Source organism: Anser anser (genome assembly GCF_964211835.1).
Source record: "Anser anser genome assembly, chromosome: 2".
NCBI lineage: Eukaryota > Metazoa > Chordata > Aves > Anseriformes > Anatidae > Anser > Anser anser.
In genome coordinates this window covers 161,096,184-161,123,820 of record NC_139721.1, presented here as the reverse complement: position 1 = coordinate 161,123,820, position 27,637 = coordinate 161,096,184, and the positions used below count along the sequence as shown (strand labels likewise).

Genomic DNA, 27,637 nt, shown 5'->3' with positions numbered 1-27,637 from the left:
AAAACTTAAGCATTGATGTTTTACCACAATAACATTTTTGAAGAACAAAGCCTAGATGAAATCTTCCATTTATTATCACCTTCACGAGGTACAGGTAGTAACTATGTGGGAGACTCTCTTCTCCTTGCTCATGCTAAGGCACTTTGTAAGCTTTACTGTTCAACTGACCATCAGGTCACAAGTATAGAACAGAACTCATGCGAAGTGCTGTGCTAGTATATGCAATGCTATGTCTGTGTTGGATATCATCAAGTCTTTACCTTGCCAATGTGAGCTTACCTATGCTTAGCTGTCTTTCCAGTTCATTGAAAATTTAGACGTTGGTGTAGAAAGGAAAAGGGACTGGCATAGGACAGCTGGCTTGGAAATAAAAGCATTTCTTTTCATGAAAAATACGCACTTAAAAAAACAAACAACCCCCTCCCCTCACACCGAATTAGGACAAAATGTTTAGCATGGAAACTCTGTTGGAAGGGCTTTCCATAACAGTTCCATCTGCAGGGAACCAAAATAAAGCTGTCTTTTGGTCTGCCAGCTGCCAAAGGCTCCTTTAACTTCACAAGGCTTCCGGGTGGGAGCAATCTCTTCAGTTTTCCTAGTGGAAAATTGGTATGGCCAAGAAGCTTCCCATGGAAACCTTTTATTTTTGCCAAAAAAGGGCACTTCCCATCAAGAAAACCGTTCCAGCGGAAAATGTGTTACAACTCTAAAAGTGACCACATTTTCTGGCTGGTATGGGTATGTATAAACTGTTGGGCTCAAACCTTGGGCCAAGCCCTAGTGAGAAGAATCTTACCCCACTGGCATAAATTGTTCTGTGTCTGTTCTGCATTTTGGTGCTCTTCCTCTGAAATGCGTGCTACTGTAAGCAGCCCTGGGAGTTGGGAGGTAATGGAAAGAGTCATTTCATGTGTGCTTAGGAACAGCTCATTAAAGCCCCATTGACTGCAAAGCAAGGGACAAATCTAATTCTCCACGGCAGCTGTCTTCCTCTTTTCTCTTACAAAGAATGACACAATTGGCTACAGTCACCAGGAGGTCATAGGTTCAGGAGGGCCATGAATTTGATCCATATCACAATTCTTGGTGGCCACTCGTAGAGTAGGAAGCTGCCATTTCTTCCTTATTTTAAGGAAATAAATGTAGTATTACTGTCACTTAAAACCACCCGACTACCCTGTACATCTCCTCCATGCTGGGATGCCTAATGGGCTGTCTCTAGAACACCTCCTTGCTTTCCTCTTGGGCGTTGCAGGTCATATGTTGAGCTTTCATAAAGGTTTTCAGAACCTGCAGCCCGTAAATAGTCTGAACCATTGGTTGTTTCTAGATGAACTGGAGTAGGGAGGGAGTTAGTGTCATGAACTCATTGCTTGTGCTTTTCACACGAAGGGTTCTGGGATTCTGCTCTTGGAAGATGACTCAGTCTATGAAGGAAACTTCACAGAAGACCTAACCTTTGTTGGAAAGGTGAGCATTTAGTTCATCTCTCCCATTCCATATGGTTGCTTGCTTTCTAGAAGGCCAATAGATTCTTCAAAGTTTCATGCCCCCTCCCTCCAAAAAATAACATTTTCTTGTTATTCCCTTCCCCCTCTTGTTATCTTTTTCATTTACAGAAGGGAGGCTGCAGCTAAGAGATTTCAAGAGGCAGGAAGATGGAGGCTTTATTTGTTTTGTTTTTTCTTTTTATACAAGGCTTTGTTTTTGTTTTTGTTTTTTGTCGTTGCTGTTGTTTGCGGGAGATTTTTGGCTGCACTTCACAGCTGCAGTTAGGATGTTCCTGTATTCTTAGAACAAATGTTTTTGCCTTTGTAGTGGTTTGGGAGCACAGGAAATGATGCTTGAAGCAAACAGAGCTGCAGTACCAGTGCTCTGCTAGCATAACCCAGATGTTAACATAGCTGAGGGATCTTGGAAGCTTAATTTTACAATCTGGCTACTGCGCTGACATGTTCAGCATTTTTCAGTTGATCTTTAACTGAAATATCTGGTTAAAGTGTTCATCAAGTGCCCCGTTGCAGGGAAAACTAGTCCTCTGGGTTGTTGCAGAAACGCATGGCAAGTCTGACGGGAAGTGTGTGGTCAAATCAGACTGAGCTGATGTCAAAATAGATACTTGGTGAGGGTAGCAATTGCAACTTAGCCCCGTCATTTACTGACTTGTCATGGGAGGAAGTGCTTGTGTCATAATCTTCTTCAGCCAGAGGTGTTAGGGTGAAGTTGCAGAGACTGCTCCGAGTTTTAAGATGCAGCTCCCTCCAAAATTAATGTTTAGTTTGGTGGTTAGTTTAGAAAAATCTGCTCATTATCTCAAGACAGAATGCCTCCTGCTATGAGCAGTAAGGATTTCAGTCTTGCATTGGAAGCCAGATTAATTACGATATTGTTTAACTTTGGATTTGGTTTAATTAAAACCTTTCAAGTTTGAATCAAGCTACTGCCTGTCTTCTCCTGTATTTTCCCCAGAGAGTTTAAGGTTTTTCTTGGTAGCAGAAAATATTTTGAAAGCTTTTGTGGTGAATATCATATGTTTCCCTATACCCCTGAGGCCAAACTTGTTTGTGGTTTTAACAAGTAGAGGAAAAATAGAGGAGAAATTGCAGTTTCATGTGTTTTAAGCCAGAAACATTTTATAACTTAAAAAAAAGATACTGTCTACTTGTAAAATAGAGTCTTACAAGAGTCTTACTCAGTGATGTCTTCACCCTCCAAAATTCTACATGTCATTCGACAGCAGAGATGTATTGTCTCCAGCGATCACTACCTTAATGACACTATTGTTTTGGGTGCTGAAAGTGTGCACCTCAGTGCTGAAAGTTGTTCTTAGTCACCGTTTCAGGAGCTGGCTCTGTTGAAAAGAGAATTTGAGATCTTGGTCCAGCTTGTTTCCTCTTGCTAATGAGATCTTGGCAGAATAACACCGTATTTCTGTTGCAGGGAAAGCTGTCATTTGCCAATGGTTTCATCCTGGAGGGAACCTTTACTAACAAATCAGGGCAAGGCCTGCAGACCCAAGGCATCCTGAATACATCGAACGAACAGCCGGATGAGAGGATAACCAAAACGTGAGCAAAACCAGCTGACTTCTTGGGTTGTGATTTGTGTTTTGACAATACCTGGAAGAGTACTGGACCAGTCCCTTCAGGGATGAAGGCAGTCCTTGCCTAAAAGAGCTGGTCTGAAAACTGGTGTTTATACAGGGAGAGAAGGAAGAAGGGAGAGTACATCTTGTCATTTAATCTTAATGTCTGGTGGGAAGCAGAAACCAGATGTTCTTCTCCCGTCCTGCCACTGGCCATCCAGATTTGCTCCCATTCTCAAGCTGGAGAGAGTTTTGGAAGCTGAATGTTTGGAGTGCTTTGTTCATGTGTGTGCACGTACCTTTCTGTGTATACAGACAGGTCTGAAGCTACACAGGCAAGGCTGGGTTGCTAAAATACATCACTTGCTCCTTTCCTGACCCTCTGTGCTACTATCCAAAATATTACTAACTGATATTTTAGAGAGAGGAAAGCTACCAAAAATCGAGGAGTGAAGCACAGCATGTGAAGCTCTGAAGGGCTTGGGTTGGGTTGTGCTCTACGGGGAGGAAGGTGTGGAGCCAGGATCAGAGCTTCGGCAGGCAGTGGTGCCAGTGCAGGGCAGGAGCAATTGAGCTGAAACTGTTGGGCCACATGCTTCAGAATAGACTCTTATCCTTAGGCTGAGCCCCACAGAGGGATGCTCTGGCTGCCAGCCGGGAGGGCCTGGGTTCAGGCATTTAACTTAAATGAAGGAGTCTCTGTGGGAAAAAGAGCTTCCTGTCCTCTGAGGTTAATTCCTCTTGCAAAATCCAGTTCAATTTCTTCCTCTTTTCTCCTCAAAGCACTTCCAGTCCATCAGAGTTTTTATGTTGCAGAAACAGCTCCTATTTCCTGTGCTTTTCAGACATCAATAGCTACTGGTGGTGGTCACTCAACTGTCTCCTTGCTATCTGTCTTTTCTGTAGGCTTTCAGTTGAATTACATAGTCTCTCTATCTTCAGAAATATCCATAAGTGGAGCAGAAAACCGGTGATCGATTCATCAGTAAAGTAAAGATTATTGGCATTCCATGCAGCAGGAATTAGTTTTTCTTGACCCAGAGTATCTCATTGCCAGGCAAATAGACTCGAGTTGCTTTTTCTGACTCACCAATTAGGCACTGCTGACTTCTCAGCTCCCATAGTTCTTATGTTGATATCTGATTCTGGAGAACCTCCCGTGTTTGAAGGTGAACTCTGAAATATGCGAGGGGGGTTGCAGAGAAGCCTAACGCCATGTCTTGTTGTGCAGTCAGCTGGGCCTCAAAGAATTCCCAGTAGAGAAGAGGTGGAAGGGAATCTATGACCAGTTCCTGGAGTTCATCCATTCCGGCTGCAAAGAAGAAACAGAAGAGTCTTTTACAGGGTTCCACATACAAACAAGCAAAGAGCTGCGGAAATCTCAGGAATACCTCTTCTGCCACAGGTGGGAATATCATGTGCTTTTGCGGCAACTGAGGAGCCCATCTTTGTAGAGAGGAGAGTGGTTTACATTTGAGACTGCCTTACATTGAACCTATAAACCCAAGCATTATTACCCCATTTTTCCTGTCCATGACACTCTCCCTTTCTTGGAGGAGGATGACTTTTAAGTCTGTATGTAATATTGTGCTGTTGAGGCTGATTCATATATATATATATATATATATATATATATGTATATGTATATATATGTGTATATATATATATATATGAAAATTTAGGTGGGATTCACTTGATTAAACATAGACATCTGCATGTGGGCCAGTCGATACTGGCTCCTCTGCTAGTTAAAGCAGACCTACCTGATATCGTCAGCAGATTCAAGCTGAACTCATTTTATTTGAAGAAAATGTCTCAAAAATATCAGATGAACATGTGCAGGATGCAACTCAGGCTGGCTGTGAGGGGACCTGAAGGTGATGAGTTTTAGGTGACCACAGCTGCTACAAGTAGGTGGGGCATTTCCATTGAAAAGGGTAGAGTAGAATTCTTTTGTTCAAATAGTCTCATTGTCCCCTTGGTATCCACTTGCAAGACCAACTGGGATTTATCCCAAAGCTTTCCTACATGGTTTTTCTTTCTCACCTCTTAATTTTCCAGGGGGACTGAGGATGTTTCCTGGAAAATAGAAGATATTCTTGAAGAGCTTGTCCACCACCAGGAACTGGAGTCACTACAGCGTTATTTAGAGAAGGTAAGGTTTAAAACCCCAATGATCTGTGTCTGTCCATCAGATGTGAACAAAGGCCACAGCAACTTGCTTTCTGTTAGCACGTACAATAAAGCCAGTGACTTCAAGAGTCTTGTCTAAAATGTGTGAATACCTTTGTGAAGAGGAGGGCTTTCTTGCATGCCTTTTGGGTATTTTGTGTGCAGCTATACAGGCCAGGAAAGTGCTGATAATGCTTTACTCGGTTCTCAAGCTGTGTCAGGGAATAACCAGCTGCTGGAAACGATTAATCAACTTCCATGCACTCAAAGTTGTTTTGCACTCAGACAGCCTTACCCTGAAGCACCCTTTGCTCTCTCTTGCTTATCACAGCAAAGATCGTCAGAGCAGCAAGTTCTACTAAGCACATTTCTTTCTGATAATGGGAGGAGAATGGGCTCTTGGCAGTTAAAATAGACCAAAATTATAGGTGATTACCTCTAGGCTTGTTCTCCTCTGCTGACAAGAGAAGGTTGGATTGCCTTTACGTGTTCTCCTCTGCTCGTGGCAAAGGTGGACTTGTAAAACTTAATTTTCCTCTATTGTGCAGGCGTTGAAGTCTTCTCTGCACCCACTGGGAAAGCTGCTGAAGGCCTTGACAATAGCTTTTCAGGCAACATATTCTGGGATTGGGGCCAACAGACACTTGCTGACTATGGCACAAGAGGAAGTCAAGTACTATGCAAAGAAAATATGGGAGTTTTACCAGTAAGTAAAGAACTCTGAGGCCTTTCCAATGGGTATGTTAAGCAGACCACTGGGATAATTCTTTCACGTCAATGCTGCATTATTTCACATTGTTTTTTTTGGGAGACTTGATTCAAAACAGTGTTGGATAGAGATATTTGTAATAACTAAGCTCTTATGGACATAGGAATTGTGTCACATCCATTGTTCAGTACGTGACCCAAAAGACATGGCTTTAATGTGACTAAACCTCAGTGAGATAGAGCAGCTCGGTGAGCTCTTACCCATGATATACTTCATTTATGCAAGCACAGATATGAGTGAGAAACCTCATTAAATAACAAGAGCAGCAAAGTATACCAAAGCATGCAACAATGGTGTTCAATATTGATAGCTGAATGAAAAAGAATTTAATCTTATCATGCCTCAACTCAACAGGAGGTAACGCGCAGCGTGATTGCATTGCTGAGGCTGGGCTGGAGTGGGTAGTAACTCCAAACTGAGCTTGTTCAGCCAGGTGGTTGTGCCCATGGGTACATAAGGACAGGATCAAAGGCATGACTGGGGTCCTGTTGCTGCTTGAATGTCTGTTTAGTAGGAGATATAAGAAATGCCACAGTAGGCAAAGGTGGGGAGCTCTGCCTCTAACTACACTCAGGGAAGATATTGCCTTAAAATGAGGAGGCTGGATAAAAGCTTTGTTATCAGCCTTGTGTACTTGAGGAAGGCTGCCAGCCCTGCCATGAGGAGTTCTCCCTCCTGGGGCAGTCTGAAAACACCAGCACAGCTGATGGGAATGAGTCAGATTTGATTCAGTTCATCTGCTGCATGTCTGTGTTGTGAAACAGGGTGAAGTGGAGGGATCTGAGCTGTGTTCATGAGCAGTACAACAGGGCTGCTAACCCGAGCGTTGGTTTGTGTGAACCTTCACGTGAGCTTCTAAACTCGGTGCTTGGGAAGCTTGCTTCATGCCTCAAGACCTTTCAGGTGCAGCGTGGGGAGCTTAGCCAGCGTGTCTCTGGCTACGTTGATGATGCTAGACTAGATGAGATGCTTCTGTGCCAAAAACAGGCAACCTATCCTCAGCCCTTTTTGGCATTGGGCAGTCTGGCTTGGAAATATCAAGACAAACCCAAGCTACTTTTTCAAAGTAGAGCATCCTCAAATGTTCGTAGAAGGATTAACGAATTGGCTGGCGCGACATGTCCTGAAACCTCATGTTTCTTAAGTGAGAATACAAGGAGCTGGTGCTCAATGAAGACCACGGTTAGGATCTCTGGAATGATTGCCCTAGTTTTCAGAAGGTATACAGATGTTTTGAAGCACTGATTCATTTCTGGCATCTGCTGCTGGTAATGGAGAATGCCCTCAAACTGTGAGGCTTGGTTTGCTGATAAAGAACAGCTCCTGGAGGCAGGGATCATTCTATAAAGCTCTTTTAATCAGAGGTTTCAGTGTAGAACAATCCAGGATGCCTACAATACAAAATATGCCTTCAGAGAAATAAAACAGTTCTGCTTCTCTTCTAGGGGTTTGCTCCATCTGGCACTGGAACAGAAAGGCCAAATGCCTGCAAAGTGTGTGGATGGAGAGACAAGGTAGGTGTCACCGCTGGCTGTTTAGCTTCAGGCTGCTGGAACCCAGAGGTGTGTTCTAAAATGCATTAAATGCTAAACTGATTGCATTTGTCCATTTGACTCAGGTTTACATCTCACACTTTTCTTTAAGAGTTCAAAGCTTTCAGTATTTTGGCTTGTAGGAGAGCAGCAGCTCCTCCTAATCATGTTCTGTAGCAGAATAAGGATGTGGGGAGTTGGAGGCACGTGGGACGCATCCTTGTAAGATAACTCACACCAGCTGCTGGGCTGGTTGTGTGCAAGATGGCAGAAGAGGAGAACAGGTCTCTTTGCAGCCTCAGGAGCTGCCTCTTATGTTGAGTCCTACATGGCTTTGTCTCATATCTAGATTATAGATTTCCCAACAGGACTCAACTATGCTTATCTCTGCCATAGTGACCAGAAGGCATGCAGTGTGGTCCTGCCGTTGATCTTGCCCTGCTTCTACCCTGAGCTTTTCATGCTCTACATGCTCTATCATGAAAGAGAAGATGACCTCTACTGTCAAGGGATTGTGGACCTAAGTCTGTTTCCTGACATCAAGCTGCTAGAGTTTCTGGATGTACAGAAGTAAGTGACCTTTTTCATCTCTGGATATACTCCGATGATACCAGCTGGGAAGCTGGCAGCCAGGGAAAGTTCTGATGGCACGGAGGGGAGGAATTATACCATGTTGCTTCCTTGCTCCATCATTAGCTGTAGCACTGAAGTCTTTCCTAGGCTGCTGGAGGAAGTCCTGTCATGGAGTGCCTGCACTGCTGTCCAGAAGGACAACGCTGACTAGTGGATTTTCCCTTAGCAAAACTCTTTGTTTCTAACTTGCCAAATAAATGGTTTCCTCCAACTTGGAAACAATAGGATATAGTTTATAAACGTGTCTCAGATAGGGCTGTAGACCACCAAATGGTACCTGCTGTGTGGGCGCACAGTCTCAAGACAGGGGAAAGGCTCTGGATCCAGACGTTTCCCTCACCCATTCCTTCAGTAAAATCCATCTTTGGAAGTGTTATGTGAAGACTAGTGACTTAATGACTCAGACTCAAGAGGCATGTGAGGTTTTCTAAAACTGTGTCATCTGCTGCTCAATGGTTTCAGTGGTGTAGCAAGACACCCAGAATCCCAATGTGATTCAGTCTAGACCCAGTGAGAAGAATTGCACCTGAAAGTGTCAAAGCTCTCCACTGATTATTACAGAAGCATCTGTGGGTGAAATGAACCCTAATTTCAGGTCAATGACAGCTATTTTTTTTCTTCCTGTAGCCATGTAATGAGAGTAGAGAACTCAGCCTCGTGCACCACCGTGACTTCTGCCTCACGTTGAGCGAGGAGATATGAACAGTCAAGACTGACTTAGGGTGGAGTTAAGACATGGACATCTGCCTTCTAAACCTTTTTTTTTTTTTCTGTCATCTCCTTTCAGACACCTTTGGCCTCTGAAAGATCTCACCTTGACCACCAACCAGGTAAGAGCTAGCACCTCTGTCATGTCATTGGGGTGGTGCGGGGCTACGTGTTGGCCAACGACTGAGCTCCACCTGAGTGAGCCCAGGGGCCCTGCGCTGCACTCAGAAATCCTAAATGACATGTGATAGTTATGGTCTGTAACTACTGCATAGCAGTATTCCTGGGTGGGAATATTTGCTCTGGTCAGTGTCTTTTCAAAGACATCTAAGTTTGAACGCACTTGGATGTCTACAGTTCCACTCTCAGCAGTGTGGCACTGTCTGCAAGAGCTTTATTTTGCCCTCGGTGGGCAGTAAATACGCTTGCTTTGTGCCCAGCACTGAGGAGCTGTGGGGTGGCTCTTGGGGAGATGCTCCTCCAGAGGCACAGCTCTTTGTCTCCATTTCAGAGGCGGTCCCTTATCAAAGACAAGTGTTTCCTGTCTGCCACGGAGTGTTTGCAGAAGCTGATGTAAGTCACCAGCCTTAACCTACTGACAGTCAGAGCTGATGGGGATTTTCCTTATTCTGGGAAGTGCCATAACTTCACACCTGTTTACAAAAGCATACGTGGTTCAGCCTGCAAGATTGTTTAAAGAAAAACTATTTGTGACATTCATTCAGCTGAAATTAAAATGTATCTTTTGTAGGAATTTTCTTTCCCTGCAGAAGTGTCAAGACAATATCTAAAGTGTTTAAATGCAATCCTCCCCTGGAAAATATCTCCATTTAAATTTGCTGAGAAAATTTTCCTCCGTAAAATCTGGCTTTGAAATGGAGTTTGCTCATGATATGCCTAGAAAATTGGGCCTTGCTGTGTGACTGCCAGGTCATGATATAACCCATTGCTCTGGATGCGTAGATGGAGCTAGGTGAGGGATATCCAGGCAGTGTGGTGTCCCAAGATGTTAATGTTAGTAAAACGGAGTTCAATTTTAGAAGCTCTGCTTGATTTTTTGGCTTAGAGGATGTGGGAAGGGAGATAAAATTGTGCAGAGAAGTGTTGAGAGCTGCATCAGGGGGAGTCCTCAGGTCCTTTTGTATACTAGCCCTGGTGAGACCTTCCTTGGGAAGCCATTGTGACTGCTGTCTGGGGAAAGCAGCACAGGTGAGTGTCTTTGCAGGACGTGATGGGCAGGAAAACCAACTTTATAGACGTGACAACTGTATTATTCCCCTACGAGAACACTTCCTTGGTAGAGCTGCCCAAAGTGATTTGTTCCACGCCGCTTAAATTTTATTCGAGGGACTGCGACTCGGGTTAGTCCTGCCTAAAAATGAGAGGTTGGCATTATGGTGCTCAGGACCTGGGGAGGCTCAAGGTCCACCTGGGCCTCATTACACCGTGGTGATGCCTCCTGTCACCACCTTGTAGACTCCTTTTTGGTGCAGCCATTTAAGATGGCTGACAGGCTTTCTGTGGTAGTGTGAAGGTCTGCTCTGAGTCTTTTATTTTTTTAAGTGCCACTGCTTTATCCCTTGACCCGTGTAGCGGAAGCATCTTTGACCCAGCTGTTTTCACACTGACAGCACCACAGTGGATCCCCGCGAAAAGCTTCTGATCCTCCAGAAGACATACGAGGAGATAGAGAGCACCGTGTCCCGGGTGGTGGAGACGGACTACAAGCTCCCCATGGACGACCTCTTGCCCCTGCTGATGTACGTTGTGTCGCGAGCTAAGTAAGTGGCACCTTTTCACTTCCCAATCCCATGGTCGTGTGCTACCTCAATCAGGAACGGACAGCTGCATTTCCAGGCCCAATAGTTTTAATTAAAAAAACAAGTGGTTGTGGTTTTTTTTTTTTTTTTTCCTGAGCTGTATTTGGGTTCTTGTGTGCTATGGTCTGCCAGCTGTGGCCTGATGGTGTTGGCCATGATCTAACGTGGCTAGGGACTGGCTGAGCATCCATCCAAGAAGGTGGTTCAGGGTTGTCACGAGAAATGCAGTCTGACTGGCATCCCAGATTATCATAGAAAATAGGAATATGTGGTCTCTGGAGGCCAATTGTTGATGTTTTCATGGGAATTATCTGCACACTGGGTTGAGAGAGATGTGAAGGAAAAATCAGAAGACAACAGGCTTTAAATCAGCTCCAGGGCATTTGTCTCTGACTTACTCTGCCTTAATAACCATTTAAGAAATCTCTTCAGTTTTCTGTTCACAGTGGGGCACTGTGGTTCAGTTTGGAGACTAGGGAGGTCTTGAATATTGACCATCTGGTAATCGGACTTCTCCTGTATAGGAACAACTGTGAATGTAACATTTCTGCCAAAGAGGCCGTGCCTGTATTGCTCTCACTGAAACTGCGGGAACCTGTTTGCATCCAGTAGAATGAAATCACGCCTTTTTTTTTTTTTCTGGCAAATTTTGAGTCAAAATCCTTGACTGACTCTCTGGATGTTCTTGGCATCCAACAAAAGGGTGAAATGTTTAAGTTTGGGGCTGAGTCTTGAAATCCAGAAGCTTAAAAATAAATAAAAAAATGTTACCGCTATTTATTTTTGCTACCGTTGCTGTACGATACAGGTTTGTATTGCCAGGCAGCTTTCTTGTCTGCAGGTGATAGAGGAGTGGAATCAGAGAGGCTGAGCATCCTCAATAACATCCTGTCACGCAGGATGCTTCAAGGACTCAGCCTCCTGAAGATTAGGGTGATGCACAGGGAATCAGCAATGGATTTCCAGACCTGTGCCTCCCTCTCTGTGTAATCTGATTTCAAACACCTGCCCAGAAATGGTGGTGCCCAGGGATTTGTCTCAGTTGTAGCTTTTTTTTTTCCCTAGAATCCAGCACCTGGGAGCTGAGATCCATCTGATCAGAGACCTGATGGACCCCACTAATCAAGGAGGACTGTATGACTTTCTGCTAACAGCACTGGAGGTAAATATTTTTATCAGCGACTGTTACAAGAAGCTGTAGGAAAGCCTTTCTCGAATGGTAGAGATGCTGATGCATGCTCTCAACCCTCATACAATTTTAGAGGGCTGTTCACATGCCTAGCACGGGTTATTTTCCTTCTAGTCAAGAAAATACTTTTATCATTAACTTACAACGTGCAGATTTAATCTTTTATCTAGCCTAGGGTGGCAGTGTACCTTCACTCCGTGTGCTGGAGACCCAAATTTGGCTCCAAAGCTGCTAAACCTTTCCCTAATGGGTTGCTCTGTTCTTTGCCCAGTCTTGCTACGAGCACATACAGAGAATGAGGCTCCACCAAAGAGAGAACTGCCACCTGAGCCACAGCTCCTGAGCCCCAGGACCAGAAGGGAACCTCCTCCCGGCCACGCTTTGTTGACCAAGCGCTGTTGGACGAAGAAGCCATCGAGTCACTGCGGCTCCAGCTGGGAGCTTCCAGCTAGGAAGGGAAAGATGGTTATTTTTCGGAGGCTTTCTCTTTGGCTTTTCTCTTAGACTAGCTACGACAGTAAAGCACAGACACGCAGATGGCTGTGGGCTGAAAGCCTTCGATACACAACCTCAGCTTGTGTTGGGAAATCTTTGTGGAAAGTGGCCAAGGTTTCTTTTTGTCCTGTAGATTTATTTCGCTTTCCTAAAAATGGCAATCTGCCTCTTTCCCTCGAAACCCTTTTTAACTGTTCTCTCAGTTGCTGTGTTTGTTTTGCACTGGTGAACTGACATAAGGGAGAAGAGGTCATTTTGTAGAAAGTGGTCGAATGAAGCCTGGAGAGACATTTTGGTGGGACTATTTTTGGATGGTAGAAATGTGGCACGGACAAGAGACATCTCTGCACTCCTAAACAACTTGTGCCTCGAGTGAGGTGGCTTTTCCTGTATCCCTAAGATCTTTCTATTCCTCTTCCTCCCTATGCCAAACTCAGTACCTCTTCATTGCACTGTAAAGCTGCTATTGACTAATTTCCTTAAGATACTTGTGTATTTATACTCTGCAGACTCCTATCAAATCTCAGGGATGTGACACTTGCACCTTGAACATGCTGGTGCCGCTTTGTAATTCTGCGGGGGTTTGTGTGTGCCCAATAAAAAGGTGACAGATCTCAAATCCTGGGGAGAAAACACACAAAAACACATGGCCTTGTGCACTGACAGAGCTACAAAAACACTGATTTTTTTCCGAGGTGCACAGCCTTATGCTGACAGACCACCCACTGACACCAGTGAGGGGTACAAATCAGATTAAAATTGGGCTGTTTTTTATTCTGCCTTTAAAAAAGGCAAATGGATATTTGGTATGCTGTTGCTATCAGATGAAAATACTAATGTGTGTATATTAGAGCAAAAGCTCCTTTTGAACTAGATTTTAACCTGCTGTTTTTTTATAGTTTCACTTTTAAATTGTCCAGGTCTGTGACTTCAGGAAAACAAAACTCAACAGACTGTTTCCTCCTGTTTGTCATAAGTATTATGCTTTAATAAATAGTACACTGGTTACAATGGTTAATATATTGGTATGAGAGTATCCTAATGTATGTTTTACAGTAACTGTATTTAAATAAATAAAGCTGTTTAATTTTTAAGAGAGATTCCAGGTTTGTATACTTATTTCAACCTTGTTGCTGTTTTTAGACTCTTGTGAGAATTTCCTTTCCTTTAACTTTAGAAAATACGTGGCTCGCTTGCTGACTTTCATGGGAATGGAAGAATTTGAAATACAAGATACCTACTATAATTGTAAGAGACTGAACCAATAAAGCCAACCTTTGTGCTACTTTTCCCTGCAGAAACGTGGATGAAGTCTGCTGGACAGCACAGTGCCTAAACCGATCCTGGGTATGCTGAGATACTGGGTTCTCAGTGTAAAAGTTAGACTTGCATTGACATGAAATGAAAAGTATTGTTCACCTAAGCAAGCCCTTTAAGCACCCATGGAATTCACTGCAATTTTATAAAGTGGTCGGTGCCAATACCAGTTAACACAGCATGCAGTGAGACTGGGGAATACAAAACCAAACACATGCTTTCCTACCAGCACCCTGATTATCACCTTTAAAGCATTGTTTCTTGTCTCTGTGAAATCTCACCTTATTCTTGTAAGGAAGAAAAAAGCTCCAGCTGCCTACATTTGAGAATGTAAACAACCATAAGTGACAGCTGTGAACTTTTAATTTCAGAGTTGCTTAGAACTGGCACTTTTTCAGTCCAAAGAAATACCCTGCCAGTAGGATGAATCACAGAGACGTAGTCACAGCTGTTTAAAAACAACAAAAAAAGTATTTTCTTCATACTGTGTTCTTCCATGCTCTAGGTATTGATTTTATTTTCAGGTACCATTTCCTACTCAAAATGCTTAACTTCTACTACGAAATAGCACATGCAGAATGCATGCATGTACAAACTCCACAGGATTATCTAGAAAACGTTGAGATTTTTCAGCCTATTGATGACTCCTACTATTGCACTGTCTAAAGATAAGTTTATTAGTTGCTCTTACTGGTCAACTCTGGTTAAAAATTCAGGAAGTTCTTGACCAGGAATTCAAGTGAGCCCTAAAGAGGCAACTAAGATAACAGTGTGCAGCCATTTGTGCTTCTAGGCTTTCTTGGCAACCAGTAAAAGCAAGAGAGATGCTTCACTGGAAATGCTCTTTAGCCTGAGGGTAGCATTCAGGTTGCAAATTGTGCTCTGTAACCATGCAGTAGTGCTATCTGGAGTGTTAAAAGCATGGCTTTTTTTCTTAGGAGATAATATTAGGCTACTTGCTAGCTTCCCTGATTAATCAAGTCTCTACTTGATGAAATACTGTGCCTTGAAATAGTGTGTAGAAATGAGAGAGTACATTCAAGCTTCTTTTGAGCTTGGGTGGATCGCACGGTTAAATTATTAGTGGTAGATTTGCTAGCAGGGCATCTTCCTGGTATGTTAAAATTAGTCCTGCAGGCCCTGCAGCAGAACGAAGGCTGGTTCTACCTGAGGCTTTCAGCTTTAGAGAGACACCACTGTGTAAGAAACTAGTACAGTCAGCTCTTCCACAGCCAGGCTGCAGCTGTGGAGCCAGCCCAGGCTTAAAGGGGAGCTAACTAACTGGGGTCCTCTAACATTAAAAAGCCCAAGCGACACCTGGAGGCAGGACAGGTCTTACAATAATTTCACTGTGACCATTCAAAGCAGAGCTTAACTGCTGGAGTCTGCAGTGCAGGTTAGTTGTCAGTATGCTGTGCTTTCAGAAGCAGAGGGAATATGGTGCAGACCACTGCAGTCTCAGTGTTTAGCCCTGCCAGACTGAAGCTTGCTCCACAATTTCTGTTCCTCTTCCAGCAGGGCTCAATTTATCAGACTCTACAATAATATGATTTTTTTTTCCCATTATCTTTTTTTTTCCTGGTTATTCTTTAACTGCTGTCAGTTTTAAAAAGTTCTCAGTCAGCTCATGAATGTACTCTCTCCCCACTCTATATTAAGGCTCTTTGTACTTAAACTGCAACAGCTATTACACAGGGAGGAGTCATCCTTCTACAAACACCCATTTTGCAAAAGGTTCATTTTACAAAGAACTGAATAAATAGGAAGTTAGAGTAGCGCTGTATCTATTGCTGCTTTCAAGTGGTGGAGCAATGCCTCCGGAGGTGGAGAAAGTGACGTCAGGTCTAGTTTCTTGAAATCTTCATTAGCACTCAATGATGTTAACACCTTCACAGTCCTCTTTAAATCAAACACTGCATGGAGCATGCCCAAGGTGGAAATGGCAGCTTTTGGAGTGTTTTTTGCTGAAGCTTCGTCATCGAGGCCATTTTCCAAGATAGAAATCCTGTTCTCTGCAATAACTTTGAGGAAGTTGTAGAACTCCTTGTAGTCTATACCCGTACAAGATTTCATGATCAGCTATGGGGGAAAAAAAAAAAAAAAAACAGCACGGAAATGGAAGCAACTCTTCTGTTTACAGTAAGAATTACAGACTTATCTATCCAGAATCATAAGTAACCTTTTTTTTTGTGGTTTCCTGATGGCACTAAAATTCTTTACCTGATTTGAAACTTCACTAGCCCCAAAACAACATGCTGTTTCTTTTAGCTACTAAATGGCTGTGGTTTTTGAAACTGTTCTTGGAGGGTATCATTCTAGCAGCATTAACAACCTCCAGAAATAAACTTTACACCTGCTTCACACTTAAGGTTTTGGGAACATACAAGATAGATACAACACTGCTCACTAATTTTGCCTTCTGAAGACATCATATCTGCAAACACAGAAGCCTCCTGCCACCTTGACCTTAATTTTACTTGTTTTGGATTCACTGCTCAATCACGAATGATATTCAAACCAGTTCTGTGTGACAACCTCTAAGTTCTGCTGTTTAAATGAAAAAGTACTTATATGTTACAAAAGAGAATGTAAATACTACGTAAAGGATTGATCCCGACACCAATGCTAACCTTGGTAGTTGAAGAACAGTTGACGCATTAGTTTTTTAGACAACATCCTAACCTCCTTGACACAGGAAATATGCACTGACCCTTTCCCTATCTTCCTAAAGTAATACTTAACTTCCTGAGAAATGAAGTTGTCATAAGTTCCTACTTCCTTAGGAATCATGTACTAATTCCAGGTATGAGCTTAAGGACTTGTGTGTCTTAGAGCTCTAATAAGGTTGCACGATAAAACCACCAAATACATGACCCTCTAATTGAGTCGGACAGCCGGAAATGTGTTGTTATACCTGACATTGCAGGTGCCAATCATCCATAGGGTCCTTCCACTCATTGATTTCCCGCTGGACAGCTGCTAATTCATCCTGCAGGAAGCACCACATTATAGCTACATTGCAGCCGTTCACCCAGTTGTGGTTAATGGAGATGGTATCCTCCTGAAGGAAGAGGTTAAATGGTTATTAATCTCTACCTAGGACAGTGTGAGAGGACAGCTGTAATACCACCGATACTGCAAAACATAAAATCATATCCTTCAACAAAGGAAATGCTTCTTTGGCACCAATACCACCCCTGTGCTGAAAAACTGTCTATGTCTAATTTCCCTAAACAACCAAATCTTGTTTCACTTTTTAAATTGGCAAATGTCTCTAGCTCCTCTGTCTGAGCATTCCTTTTCTGGAGGCGAAGATGCAGGGTGGGAGGAACAAGGCTGTTAATTTTGGCTTGTAATCATGACAACAAATTTGTCAGCATTTTCCAATAGTCAACTGCAATTCACAGTTATAAATGACGACTAACAGCCTCAGCATAAATCGCTCTCATCCAGTATCCTATTTCTCAGTGACTCGTAGCATCTAATAAAGAAGAGCATAAGAAATGAGGGTAGGGTGCAGACAGCTTCTTCCAATTCTGCCCATTCCCATCTCCTAGCAGTCAATGACCCAGGGAGCTTCTGAGTTCAAGGTTAGTGTTAGCCATCATCTTGAGCAGCCACTGAAAGACTTTCTCCCCCATGAATCTCTCTAAACTTTTTCGTAGCCCAGTTAGACTTTTAGCATCCACAACATGCTGTGGCAATAGAAGTTTGGTCCAATTCAAGCCTACAGTTTATCACTCTGTGTTATGAAAAGGTTATCTTACCATCAGTTATCTTACCAGGTTGTAAACTTGATGGTGCCATCCACTGGGGATGAAGACTATCTCCCCTGCTTCCTGCACGATTTCTACAGGGGGTTGGCTTTGGTTGTAGCGAGGGTAAACACTCTTGTCCTGAAGACCAGGTGCAGTGACATCGAAGGGCAAGTTGCCGTGGCGGTCTTTCAGGTAGTCCTCCTGACCTGGCGGGTAGAGCAGCCATTTCTTCCTCCCACATATATTGGCTGACCAGCTATAGGAACGGAAGACATCAGCGTGGAATGGAGTCCTGTGGGGCAAATCAGAGGCTTGTGTAAAGACGGTACCTAAAATATGTACAATGAATTCATGTCTGCAAGAGTCAAGCACACAGAAGGCAGCCTTTACTATGCAAGCCTGATCCCAAACTGTCAGCCTCTTCATTTACTTCTGTTTTAGTATTCAGAGACCATTGTATCTGCACAGTATTGCAGTGTTTTTATCCTCTGTGCTTCTCCATCAGTTAATTTTTAATCTGTCCTATAAGTTCTTCAACAGCAGGAGATTCTGTGACGTGAACTGCTGAGAATACTGTAAATGCAAATTTATCACCAAGGCTCAACTTAGTTTTTCACCTTCAAAATACCTGACCAGCTCATCAGCGCCCCTCTGAGGCTTCTGTTGGCTCTGCAAATCACAAAAGCCTGATGGTCCCCATGGCTTTTCTGCTCTAAAACCTGTCATAAATCAGCTGACACTTCTTACAGATTCTGTGTAAACTATTTAGGGCTTTTTACAGTGCAAAAGGACCTCAGCTGACTGCGTAAGGACACTTCACATCCAGAAAAAAATCAGCTGCTCAAGAAACAAGACTGCTGGGTTCACTGTTGCGCTGCCTGAAAGTGCACGATATCCTGAAATACCATGTGATAATCCCTGTAAATCTTAAAAATCCCCTGTAAATCTTAAAAAAGTATGTAAAAATGACAGAAGCCAAGCTGTCTTACCATGAACCTTTAGGTCCCATGTAGACAAACCGGTAGTCATCCACAGCTATAGCATCCCAGTACTCATTCAGCCAGTCGGATGAGAAATACACAGGCGTTGTATAAACATCTTGCTCTGGGAAAGCTCTTAAAAAATAATGTGTTGGACATAGGTCTCAGAAAAATGCAGCATTGTTCCTTCTACCTCAGTTCCCCAAACCTAGAAGCAGAGACCAATCAGATCTCTAGCAGGCCATTAGTACCTTGCTTCCATCTCCTCTGTACCATTCACAACTCCAGGCTGCGTTCAAAATGCACGCAACAGTGCTTTTCTGTCTCCCAAGCAAGCTGTGAAGCTTCACTGTTATTTAGGAGACTCCTCCTCATTATGGCAAAGACAGTTCCTAATAAACACATTAATTTTAGCTGAGATGCCCGCAAAGCCAGTTGTCCAACTGGATGACAGATCGGGGGTGTAAGGGTTAGGAGGGCAGCCAGACTGTGGGATTTGACAAATGTGTGGCCTCTTCCCACAGTATATACTACCTGCTTCCTATCGAGGCCACACATGCAGACTTTCTGCAGCAAGCCACAGTACTGATGTCTGTAAAAGCAAACAAACTGGGAGGTAGAGACTGACTTATTTCCTCTATTATAAGTCACTGGCACATTCAAAAGTGAAAACAAGAACTGAAAACAAGAAAGCTGGATTAGAAGCTGGATACATTTAAGGAAGAAGAGATTTGGGTGAAAAGACATAAAAGTCCTAGCCAGACACGGTTGAATGGACAATTCAAGCACCTCACAAGCAGCAGGCTGAAGAAAGAAAGCCTGCACAGGCTGAAGAGAACTTTAATGACTGGGAAAGTTGGCAAAAAAAATGGATGCTAAAGGATCATAGCTCATATGAAAGAGGAGAGAATGCTCGCTGAATTAAGCACCATTAGAAATGTCTCCCAGTCAACAGTCAAATGAAAGCCAAATGTTACAGTCACCTGGTTCCCACAGTCATGTAAAACACAGATGAAAAAGCAAGCGCTCAAGAGTGGGAGCCTCTTCAGGAAACAGTGAGCTGTTAAAGAATCTCACTGCACGTAGCGCACCAAGAACAGTGTGGCACAGGACTGATATTTCAGTGGGCAGGTGCTAACAAACAGCAGTGCCAGCATTTAAACTCTCGAGCATTAAAAAGACAAGTGTGAAGGCTTCCTGGCAGCTCCCTGCTGTGCGTGGCATGCAGGGGTTTGCACAGTGCTCTCTTACCTGCTCAGGTGCCAGTCCTTTAGGTAAAGGCACCCTCGGGATGAGCGGTAGTCATTTTTAATGTACTCTTTCCAGTAATTTATGTACTCCTTGAAGGGGAGCTGCTCCTTTGGGTTCGAATTGTACTCCTTGACATCACAGTTGGCAACAGGTACTATAGCGTCTCCTGAAATATAAACTCTTTGAGCTCATGTGGGAACAGAGTAACTTGTGCTGAAACTGAACTCCTTTACCCTCATCCATTGCGGTAGCCTCTAATGTCTGGGCACTATCATGCTAAGCACAGTCCAAATCCATAAAGCAACAATCACTTGCCCAGCTCTCACTCCTGACACCACCGTTCTAGGCAAACATACTCCAGACCAGAAGTTATTTACTTAAGGTGACCTGCCGTTTCTTTTTAACAACCTACATTAAGAATTGTTAATCGATACTTACTAAATATAATAATTATTTACAAACTAAAGTCTTGCACCAAGATTTTTCACTGCAAATACTTTCTCCTTGCCTATTCAATAAGTGTCAGGCTGCTCCTGCAGTTACAGTCAATCAGGTATATAAAATGGTACAGTTAAATTATACAGCACTTTTTATTTTACTTCATTAAGGACACAAATTCAAGACTGGAATCTGACTGCAACAAAAAGTACGAATACGTATAGAAAACAGATGCATTAACTTAGAAAAAAGTCAGGAGAATTTCTTCAGTTTGGCTAGCGGTTCAATTTCTAGACAAATAAATCAAAGTATGGTGCCACTTAGCATATGTTTCAATTAGGTATTAAAAACGCCATGACTTACCAAACTTCTGCAGCAGATAATCAAAATCGGGCTTTCCATCCCACGTAACCCAATTTCTCCTGCTGCCCCAGCCATCAGTAAATTTTGCTGAGAAAATACAGGGGTGGTTGGGAATCAGGTAATCGCGGAAAAAGTCTGAGTACGTGAATGATTCTACCTTATCAATAAAGTCAACGTGTCCCGCGGGGAGGCAGAACGCGCTCTGAGACGAACTGCTGTAGTCACGAAAAAAGGCAGTGGAGCAGGCAAATGTCGCCCTGTCCATGCAGGCTGGAGGCTCTTCCTGGCTTGGCCAAGGCAGTGAGGACCAGATGCTCCCCCGTTACATGCCTTGATCCTCTAAGTCTGTGAAAACTCACAGGAAAATATGAACGCTGAGAGGTAAAACAGGGTGTTGTGCAAGAGCACCCCACCACACCGGGCTAATTAGGGTCTTGCATGCTTTGTAACATTTAACGCTGGTGGGTTCCTGATGTTATGTGGCAAAGATGCTGTTTTCCTGTCACCTTCTGGCCTGGGCAACCCCGCTCTCCGGGGGCAGTCGGCGAGGGCTGGCTCCTTCCTAAAACAGCAGAAGAATTGATTTCAGTGGGGATCCCTTTTACACAAATTGTTGTGTGGGGGGAAGCAAACCACCCCCAAACACTCGGGGCCACAGCAGACAGCTGCAGACTGTGTTGGAGAGGGGGTTCCTTTGTGAAAAGGGAGGATCCGAAATGCGGCAACCACCCCCCCCAGCCCACCCTCCTCAGCCCCTCCTCAGCGGGCCGGGGAGCTCCCAGAGGCGAAACGAAGCGAAGAGACGGCTAGGAGCAGGGAATGAAAGCCGGGTGGCCGCGCCCAGGGCGGGGAGAACTGGCACGGTACGGGAAAAGGCTTCAGGAGAGGGGACGCTGAAGGGATTGAGGAACAGCAGGACGATGAGGGAGAGCAGGGAGCTGGGGGAGACCTGGGGGATAAGGGAGAGGCGCGGCCGCCATTTTGGCGCCGCCATTTTGAGCCCCCCCCCAGCTCCACGGGGAGCACCCGGACGCCATAGGGCGACGCACACATCGCCCCCTTGTAAGGTTCGCGGCCCATCCGTGAGGCGAATGGGTCCCGAGGGAGCCGGGGGGACACCGGGAGGCCGCCGCTACTCACCGCCGCCTCCCTCGGGGCCGCACGGCGGGGCGAGCGGCGGCGGGAGGCGGAACCTCCCCGTGCCACCCCCCGGAACGCCGGCGTTAGGGCAGCGGGGCCGGGGGGGGAGCGTGAGGAGGGGGCTCTGCGCTCAGCCAATGGGAGCGGGCGGCGGGCGCAGGCGCGGAGCGGCGCTGCGGGGCCGGGAGGGAGGGAGGTGGGTGCGGGGCGGCGAGGGGGCACGGCGGGGGGGCTCCGGGGGGACTGGGGGAGATTTGGGGAAATTTCGAGGAAATCTGGGGGAAGGAGGCGGCTGGGGGGTGGGATGCAGGCTGGGGAGAGGGTGAAGGTTGCGGGGGGTTGGTGTTGGGGTGGGGGTGAGGGAGGGGAGCTGGCCTGGGGGGTGTTTTGGGGTGTCTGGAGGGGGGGAGAGGTGGCCCCAGCTCTATGGAGGTGAGGCTGGGGGGCGGCGAGGGGGGCTGAGCACGGCTGAGGTAATGGCCAGGGAGGAGGTGGGGTGCTGTGGGGTCGGGGATGGGCTGCTGGAAGGTTAGGGACAGGAAGGACAGCAAGGGGTGTTTGGGGGGTGGGTTAGGGACAGCAGGGGGTGCTTGGGGGGTTAGGTGGAGCAGGTGATGGCATTGAGTTTGGGGTGAGGAGGTGGAAAGGGGATTTATGCTGGGAGAAGGGAAGGACATGGTTTTGGGGGAAGGGTGGGTGCCAGCGTGGGGTGAGTCTTGGGGGTGGCAGTGGGGAAGGAGAAGGGAGCAAGCGGGGTGGGAGGGGAAGGAGGATGGGACAGAGGAGGGTTTGCCACACATGGGGCAGGGACCCTGAGGGGCAGCCAGGCTTGGGAGGTGGAGATGTGGCCGTGTTTTGGGTTGGAGAGGGTGAGACAGGGTTGGGATTGAAGGGAAAGCTGGTGGGTATTAACCTGGGGGGTATAGGGGCTGCTGTGTGTTCAAGGGAGTGAACTGAGGCTGTCCTGTAGTTAAATAGGTGTGGGAGGGTATGGGGGGACTTCGGTCTTTTTCAGAGATCCCCTTTGTATGAGAAATGGCGTTCGGTCAGAATGGCTTTCCCGTGGAAGGATGGAAACATTGATGTGGAGGAGCCCCTCAGTGCAGATGCCCCTTTTCAGTAGGGGTCTGTTGGTCTCTTGAGGTGGGAGGAGATCAGCCTCGGGTAGCACAGAGCTGCCACCAATCTTCGCCCATTGCATTTCTTGGAGGGTCACTTGGAAGCACTTTGTCTTGTGGCATCGCTTGGAGAATCAGAGTTAGGAGCCTGGTGGGTCAGTGTGTTAGACCTTTAGTTAAAAAGGAGGAGTTGCTGCTGGATAGATCTTGTAAACGTTCTTCTTATGAGGGTTGTTGGGCTCACAGGGCTGTTAAAACTCATGGTTTGCCAGATGGTGCCGTGTGGGAATAAACCATCAAAGACGCTGACCCTGTGGAAACCTTCTCCATGAAGGAGGACAGAGAAGAAACAGAGTGTGTTAGAAACAAGTGCAGTAACGTTCTGCAGGTGATCAGCAAGTGCAGGTGAGGGGAATCTCTGAGTTTTGGAGGCTCTGAGGCAGCCACCTTGTGAAGGGGTGAGCTGGCAGTGCCTTCTCGCAATGTATGTAGCATCTCCTCGCAGCTGGGGCAATTAGTAATGCTTACGTTTCATTAGGTGATCTCAAAGCACCTCACAAGAGAGGGGTGAGTCACCTTCTTTTTGTGGAACCGGCCACTGAGACGTGTTGGCTAAAGAACGTGCACAATGTTGTGGTGACACTGTCAGAAATATAATCCACGTTTCTTTGCTGCCAAGCCTAGTTCTTGCTGGCTGTTGTGCTGCTGTGTCAAGGAGACAAATGTTGGGTTGTTCCTCCTTCCACAAAAAAAAGCTGATTTGCAGAGTAGAGCGGAACGTGAATCGTTTGTTGATGTTGGGGAGCCTGGGCTGGGTGAGACTGCCTGTGTTATCTGCGGTGTGGACAAAAATGTGGGCAAAATGAAGGAATTCATTGAGAAATCATTTTGGGTGGCTCCTCGTATTCCACTGCACGCACAGCAAGCAGTTCAAGCGCTGTAACCCTTATGAACCTGTTCCTGGCTGTATTTACAAGTAATTTAAAGCTGTTTGTTTCCTGCCATCTGAGTCATTTTCATGGTAATATAAATGACTTGTTTACATCTGTTCATTGTTGCTTTTCTGGGTGGGAATACTGGAAGGTGTCTTTTGAGGCTTTTGTTTCAGTGTGTTTTACAGAGCAGTGAATACCACGTCTTGTCGCTAAGGAGTTTCTAGACCTGTTTTAGAAGGAATAGAATGGGGAGCAGCAAGATGCTGAATCTCAAGTATAATGAGGTGTCCTCCGTGTAGGTGCAAGGTAAGCAGAGGGAAGCAGAGGCCAAGTGTTCTTCGTAAAAGGGAAGATGCTGCTAGTAGAGACCGAAGAGAAGTTTCCCTAATACTAGCTCAAGAGAGCGGAGTTACAAAAACAATAGGTTAATGGTATTTTTTGGTAACTCAGAAAACATGGTCACAGGTCAGTACCCATTGGAGAGATAAAAGGCACAGTGTGAGTGTCACAGGTAAAGCACAGACCTGATGCCTTTTTCCAGCTAAATTCAGGTGCTCGTGACCATTTCTTTGTGTTAAACACCTGAGGAATTTTACTAGTGTTAAAAGCAGGCTCCTTGAAGTTTTGTGTTAAATTATAGTATGCTGTTGAAAGCTCTTCAACAGTAGCTGCGTTCTGTACCATTGATGTCTTGTGTTTTTGTCACTGAATAAAATCATTCTCACATTGCGTAAGTGAAGTGCATGTTTAAACGTTTTTGTCCTGGGGGGAGGTCTTGCAGATCCAATGCTAGTTAAACCATTATATTGAGGAAAAACGTGCTGGAACAGTGAAGGGGCTTGATTACCAAATAGGTTCTTGCTCGGGCATTTTGCCCTCGAGCACAGAAAGAAGCTGACTGTCAGGCCAAGCCCGTGAGCTCTCAGGTGAGTCAAAAGCCATATGACCCAGGGCATGCACACGTGTAACTACATGGGTCAAGTGACTGCTTCGTTTCTTCCCCTGGGCTGAGACAGCTTTTTTTACTCTCTCAGATCCAGGGGTAATCATACCTCCTCTGTTGATTATATGCTGCTGGTTTTTTGGCGTTTCTGGTAACGGGCATAGCAGGATTTTTGCTTTAGCTCCGTTTTTATTTTCACCTGCTCTCCTGGACTTTGAAGAGAAATACACGGGGAAAAAAATCTATGTAGAGATGGATGGTTCTGTCCAGATGGCAGCTCCCACGAGGCTGCCTGAGAGTTCTGCGTCTACAGATAGAGGTAAGGAGCCTGTGGTATGGGTAAGGAGCGTGTTAGTATGGCACAGTCGTGGGACGGCATCAGTTGCTGATATTTATTATTACCTATTATTATCTATTTCTGGTAATGAGCAGGCTCGAGAGAAAATGCTGTCTGTACAGGGCGGTTTGTGAACTCATAGCCTGTGAGAAGAGGCTCTAGGCTGAGATTTTACGGAACTTCAAGGGTCGTTTGCTTGTTTACCATTCTCCCTGCCTCCATAGTACGTTTGTGCCTTATTTAGGGTGGCTGTTACTGGTAGCAAGGTCTGGGAGTTGTTTTTCAGATGACATTTTGTTCCTCCGTGCCTGTCCCAGCAGTGAGCGTTGAGCAACCTGCGTTCGCTTCCAGGTTTCCCTTGTGATCCTCTGCAGAACTTGTAATCTTTCAGTGTCTCCGTTTCACCATTATTTATAAAATAACACCTCAGGGAAACAGCTTGTGAGCAGCGTGTGGCTATTTCGGACATTTTGCTGAAAGAGGTGTAAGCAGCAAACGGTTGCATGCTGATGTGGTAGGGGTGGTGTCAGGGTTGGTCCCGAACATGATGCACTCTTGATAGCCTGGGAGGCTGCTGATTTTTTGTTTGTTTTACCCTGGGTCTGATGGGAGCTCCTTCAGTGCCTTTGCAGTATGTGTAGGGTATGAGGAGTTGTAATACAAGATGTTTGCTTTGGTTTATTTTTTGTTTGCTATCGTATCACTTTTCCTGGTAGTTCTGAGAGAGATCTCTCTCTCAAATACTCTTGTGTGACTGTACATGTGTCTCAAATACTCTGTGTACACGTCTTAAAACATGCTAAATGGGTGGCAATTTAAAACCTTTGAGTACGTAATGTGAGGGAGGGAGACAGTAATACCTCTCCCAAGTGTTTTTATAGAAGGAAAACATCAGTGTCGAAACCTAGGCAGCTTCAAGCAGTTAAACCTCTAGATTTGTAATTCCTAACTAACAAGGCTCCAACACCGTGATTTAGTTTTACCTGGTGCTGATTTCAGTACTAACCTAACTTAGGTTTTTCCAGTTCAATTTATGGCTGTTCTGGAGCCCTGCTCCTGATGGGTGGTTCTTTGTAGTCAGGTTTGGCTGATCGTTCAGGTATTTTTCTTTTCTGTTTCCTTGTGAATGACTGTGTTGTTGTTGTTCTGTATTGCAGAAAGAATAATCCCTAAATAGAAATTACGATCGTTGGCTGCTCACAAAGCCCAGCCTTGGAGGGAAAGAAAAGCTCTTCACGAGATCTGTTCGATCAAACCTCACTGCATTAGAGGAGTTACCTTCTTTCCTAGATGGAAGAATTGAGGCCAGAGGTTTTAGCTTTTCCTCCAAATTATGGAATTATTCAGTAAACAATTGATACAGAAACTGTATTTCTTAAAACCTGTCATTGATTTCTGGCTGTAGCTACTTCTCTAAATCAATTTTCTGTGGACTTTTTCTCACTGTTTGGCTCACATCACAGCGAGAAGTCTTGTCGCTTGCTAGGATTGTAGTTTTATTAGTCCTGAACAGATCGAGCATTTTCATTGTAAGCCACAGCCAATGTGTAAGCTTATGTCTGAATTCCGCATAGATTTTTTTTTTTCCATATGCCTTGATGAAACTCATTGCCATGGAAATAAGGTTTGAAAAGGAAGGATTTTGGGGAATATGGCATTGCAGTGAGTAAACCCTACCTCCGTAATAGCAAAGTCTTAAACTGGAACTGGGCTTAGAGTGAGGAAGCTCTATTTAAGGGTTATTAATGAGGCAGCGACCTGAAAGTGTGAGCAGATTTCAAGCGTGTGCTGCAGGAGCTCATACCAGTACTACTTGAGGAAAAGGTCTGATAGTTTTTGTTTGCATTAGGATTTCTTCACCCTTTTTAAGGGGAACAGATAGTAACAAAATCAGAAGGTGTAATGAGTCTCAGTATCAATCTGACTGGGGCTTTGTGGTAGAGGTTTAACTCTTCATTTATTGTGCCTGAACACCTCGTGATAATGCTGTGGCACTAATCTGCAAATTAACACTGCAATGCATCAAAGGTCTTGAAGATGATGAGTAAGCGAGTAATGAAATCACTAATTACTTACCGGCTGCTCGCAAGGAGTTAGGTTGTGGAAGGTGATTGCTCTGTAATGCTCCTGCTGAACATACTCTGGAGCTGGACACCGACTGGCCCTCTGGGTGTAAGAAATGGCTTTGGGAGTAGGGACGGAGGTGCAGGACCAGATGTCTCGTTGAATTTACCTTTCCAAACTTGAGAACAGGCCTTGGGCACGTGATGGCTCCATGTGTTTCTGTTGGAATCCCAGATGCTGGTGAGCATGCTCTGTGCTTGTACACCTCTTCCAGCAAGCTGTACACCTCTTCCTGTACCTTTATGGCATCTTTTTCATCCTGGCTTCCCTTTGGGTCCGTCAGGGCTTTCCCAGCAGCATCACTGGGTATTTCTGCTCCTTAATGATCGTGAGTTCTGGTCAGTGGTGATTTGTGGTTTCATTTGCGCTGTTGAATACGCAGGATGGACGTCCTGGGTGGTTTTGTTACATACCTGGATGTCGGTATATGGAAGGGAAAGGAGCAGTTGTTTAATGTGTGTGGTTTGGGTACGTGCTGGTGACCTTGTGTTTTGGTACCTTCAGGACTTTCTTCAGGACGTGTTGGTCTG

General features: G+C 45.0%; 3 protein-coding genes across 24 annotated transcripts in view; 2 read left to right on the top strand and 1 right to left on the bottom strand.

Moving 5' to 3' along the window:
• Nucleotides 1-13,497, top strand: part of ALS2CL (ALS2 C-terminal like) — a 62,008-nt gene extending 48,511 nt beyond the window's left edge. For all 8 annotated transcript variants that reach the window (XM_083824709.1, XM_083824710.1, XM_083824707.1 and 5 more), the window contains exons 15-26: nt 1,393-1,470; nt 2,941-3,068; nt 4,317-4,490; nt 5,147-5,240; nt 5,806-5,963; nt 7,472-7,540; nt 7,955-8,128; nt 8,979-9,021; nt 9,411-9,472; nt 10,531-10,680; nt 11,785-11,881; nt 12,180-13,497. In XM_083824709.1, the coding sequence (XP_083680835.1) occupies nt 1,393-1,470; nt 2,941-3,068; nt 4,317-4,490; nt 5,147-5,240; nt 5,806-5,963; nt 7,472-7,540; nt 7,955-8,128; nt 8,979-9,021; nt 9,411-9,472; nt 10,531-10,680; nt 11,785-11,881; nt 12,180-12,251 (1,299 nt within the window). In that variant the 3' untranslated portion in view covers nt 12,252-13,497. The remainder of the gene's footprint in view (nt 1-1,392; nt 1,471-2,940; nt 3,069-4,316; nt 4,491-5,146; nt 5,241-5,805; nt 5,964-7,471; nt 7,541-7,954; nt 8,129-8,978; nt 9,022-9,410; nt 9,473-10,530; nt 10,681-11,784; nt 11,882-12,179) is intronic.
• JMJD4 (jumonji domain containing 4) lies at nt 13,365-21,777 on the bottom strand. 4 transcript variants are annotated; one of them, XM_083824729.1, is made up of 7 exons: nt 21,651-21,777; nt 20,511-21,072; nt 19,710-19,875; nt 18,468-18,593; nt 17,503-17,770; nt 16,635-16,781; nt 13,365-15,799 (listed from the first exon to the last, which is right to left on the bottom strand). In XM_083824729.1, the coding sequence occupies exons 2-7, from the start codon at nt 20,773-20,775 to the stop codon at nt 15,488-15,490; spliced, it is 1,284 nt and encodes a 427-aa protein (XP_083680855.1). In that variant the 5' UTR covers nt 20,776-21,072; nt 21,651-21,777; the 3' UTR covers nt 13,365-15,487. The 4 variants fall into 4 exon arrangements, with proteins under 4 accessions (XP_083680855.1, XP_083680858.1, XP_083680856.1 ...); XM_083824732.1 differs by having other exon boundaries at nt 21,638-21,770; XM_083824730.1 differs by lacking the exon at nt 21,651-21,777 and adding an exon at nt 21,460-21,538.
• The window catches only part of SNAP47 (synaptosome associated protein 47), a 28,905-nt gene continuing 22,515 nt past the window's right edge, over nt 21,248-27,637 (top strand). For 2 of the 12 annotated variants that reach the window (XM_083824718.1, XM_083824720.1), the window contains exon 1: nt 21,805-21,846. Coding sequence is in view for 3 of the 12 variants with exons in the window: in XM_083824717.1 (XP_083680843.1) it covers nt 24,899-24,965 (67 nt within the window). In the remaining 9 variants the exon portion in view is untranslated. Of the gene's footprint in view, nt 21,374-21,604; nt 21,739-21,804; nt 21,847-22,399; nt 24,010-24,643; nt 24,966-26,140; nt 26,295-27,637 lie in introns of those variants that run through there. The other 10 variants (XM_083824717.1, XM_083824725.1, XM_083824726.1 and 7 more) reach the window with 10 other exon arrangements.

What these genes read in the sequence shown, in the direction of transcription:
- JMJD4 (XM_083824729.1), bottom strand. Translation starts at nt 20,775, where the DNA reads ATGGACAGGGCGACATTTGCCTGCTCCACTGCCTTTTTTCGTGACTAC. An exon ending in AAGGACTGGCACCTGAGCAG is followed by an intron (nt 18,594 to 19,709) that starts GTAAGAGAGCAC and finishes TTATTTTTTAAG; the next exon opens with AGCTTTCCCAGAGCAAGATG. An exon ending in ATGGGACCTAAAGGTTCATG is followed by an intron (nt 17,771 to 18,467) that starts GTAAGACAGCTT and finishes TTTGCCCCACAG; the next exon opens with GACTCCATTCCACGCTGATG.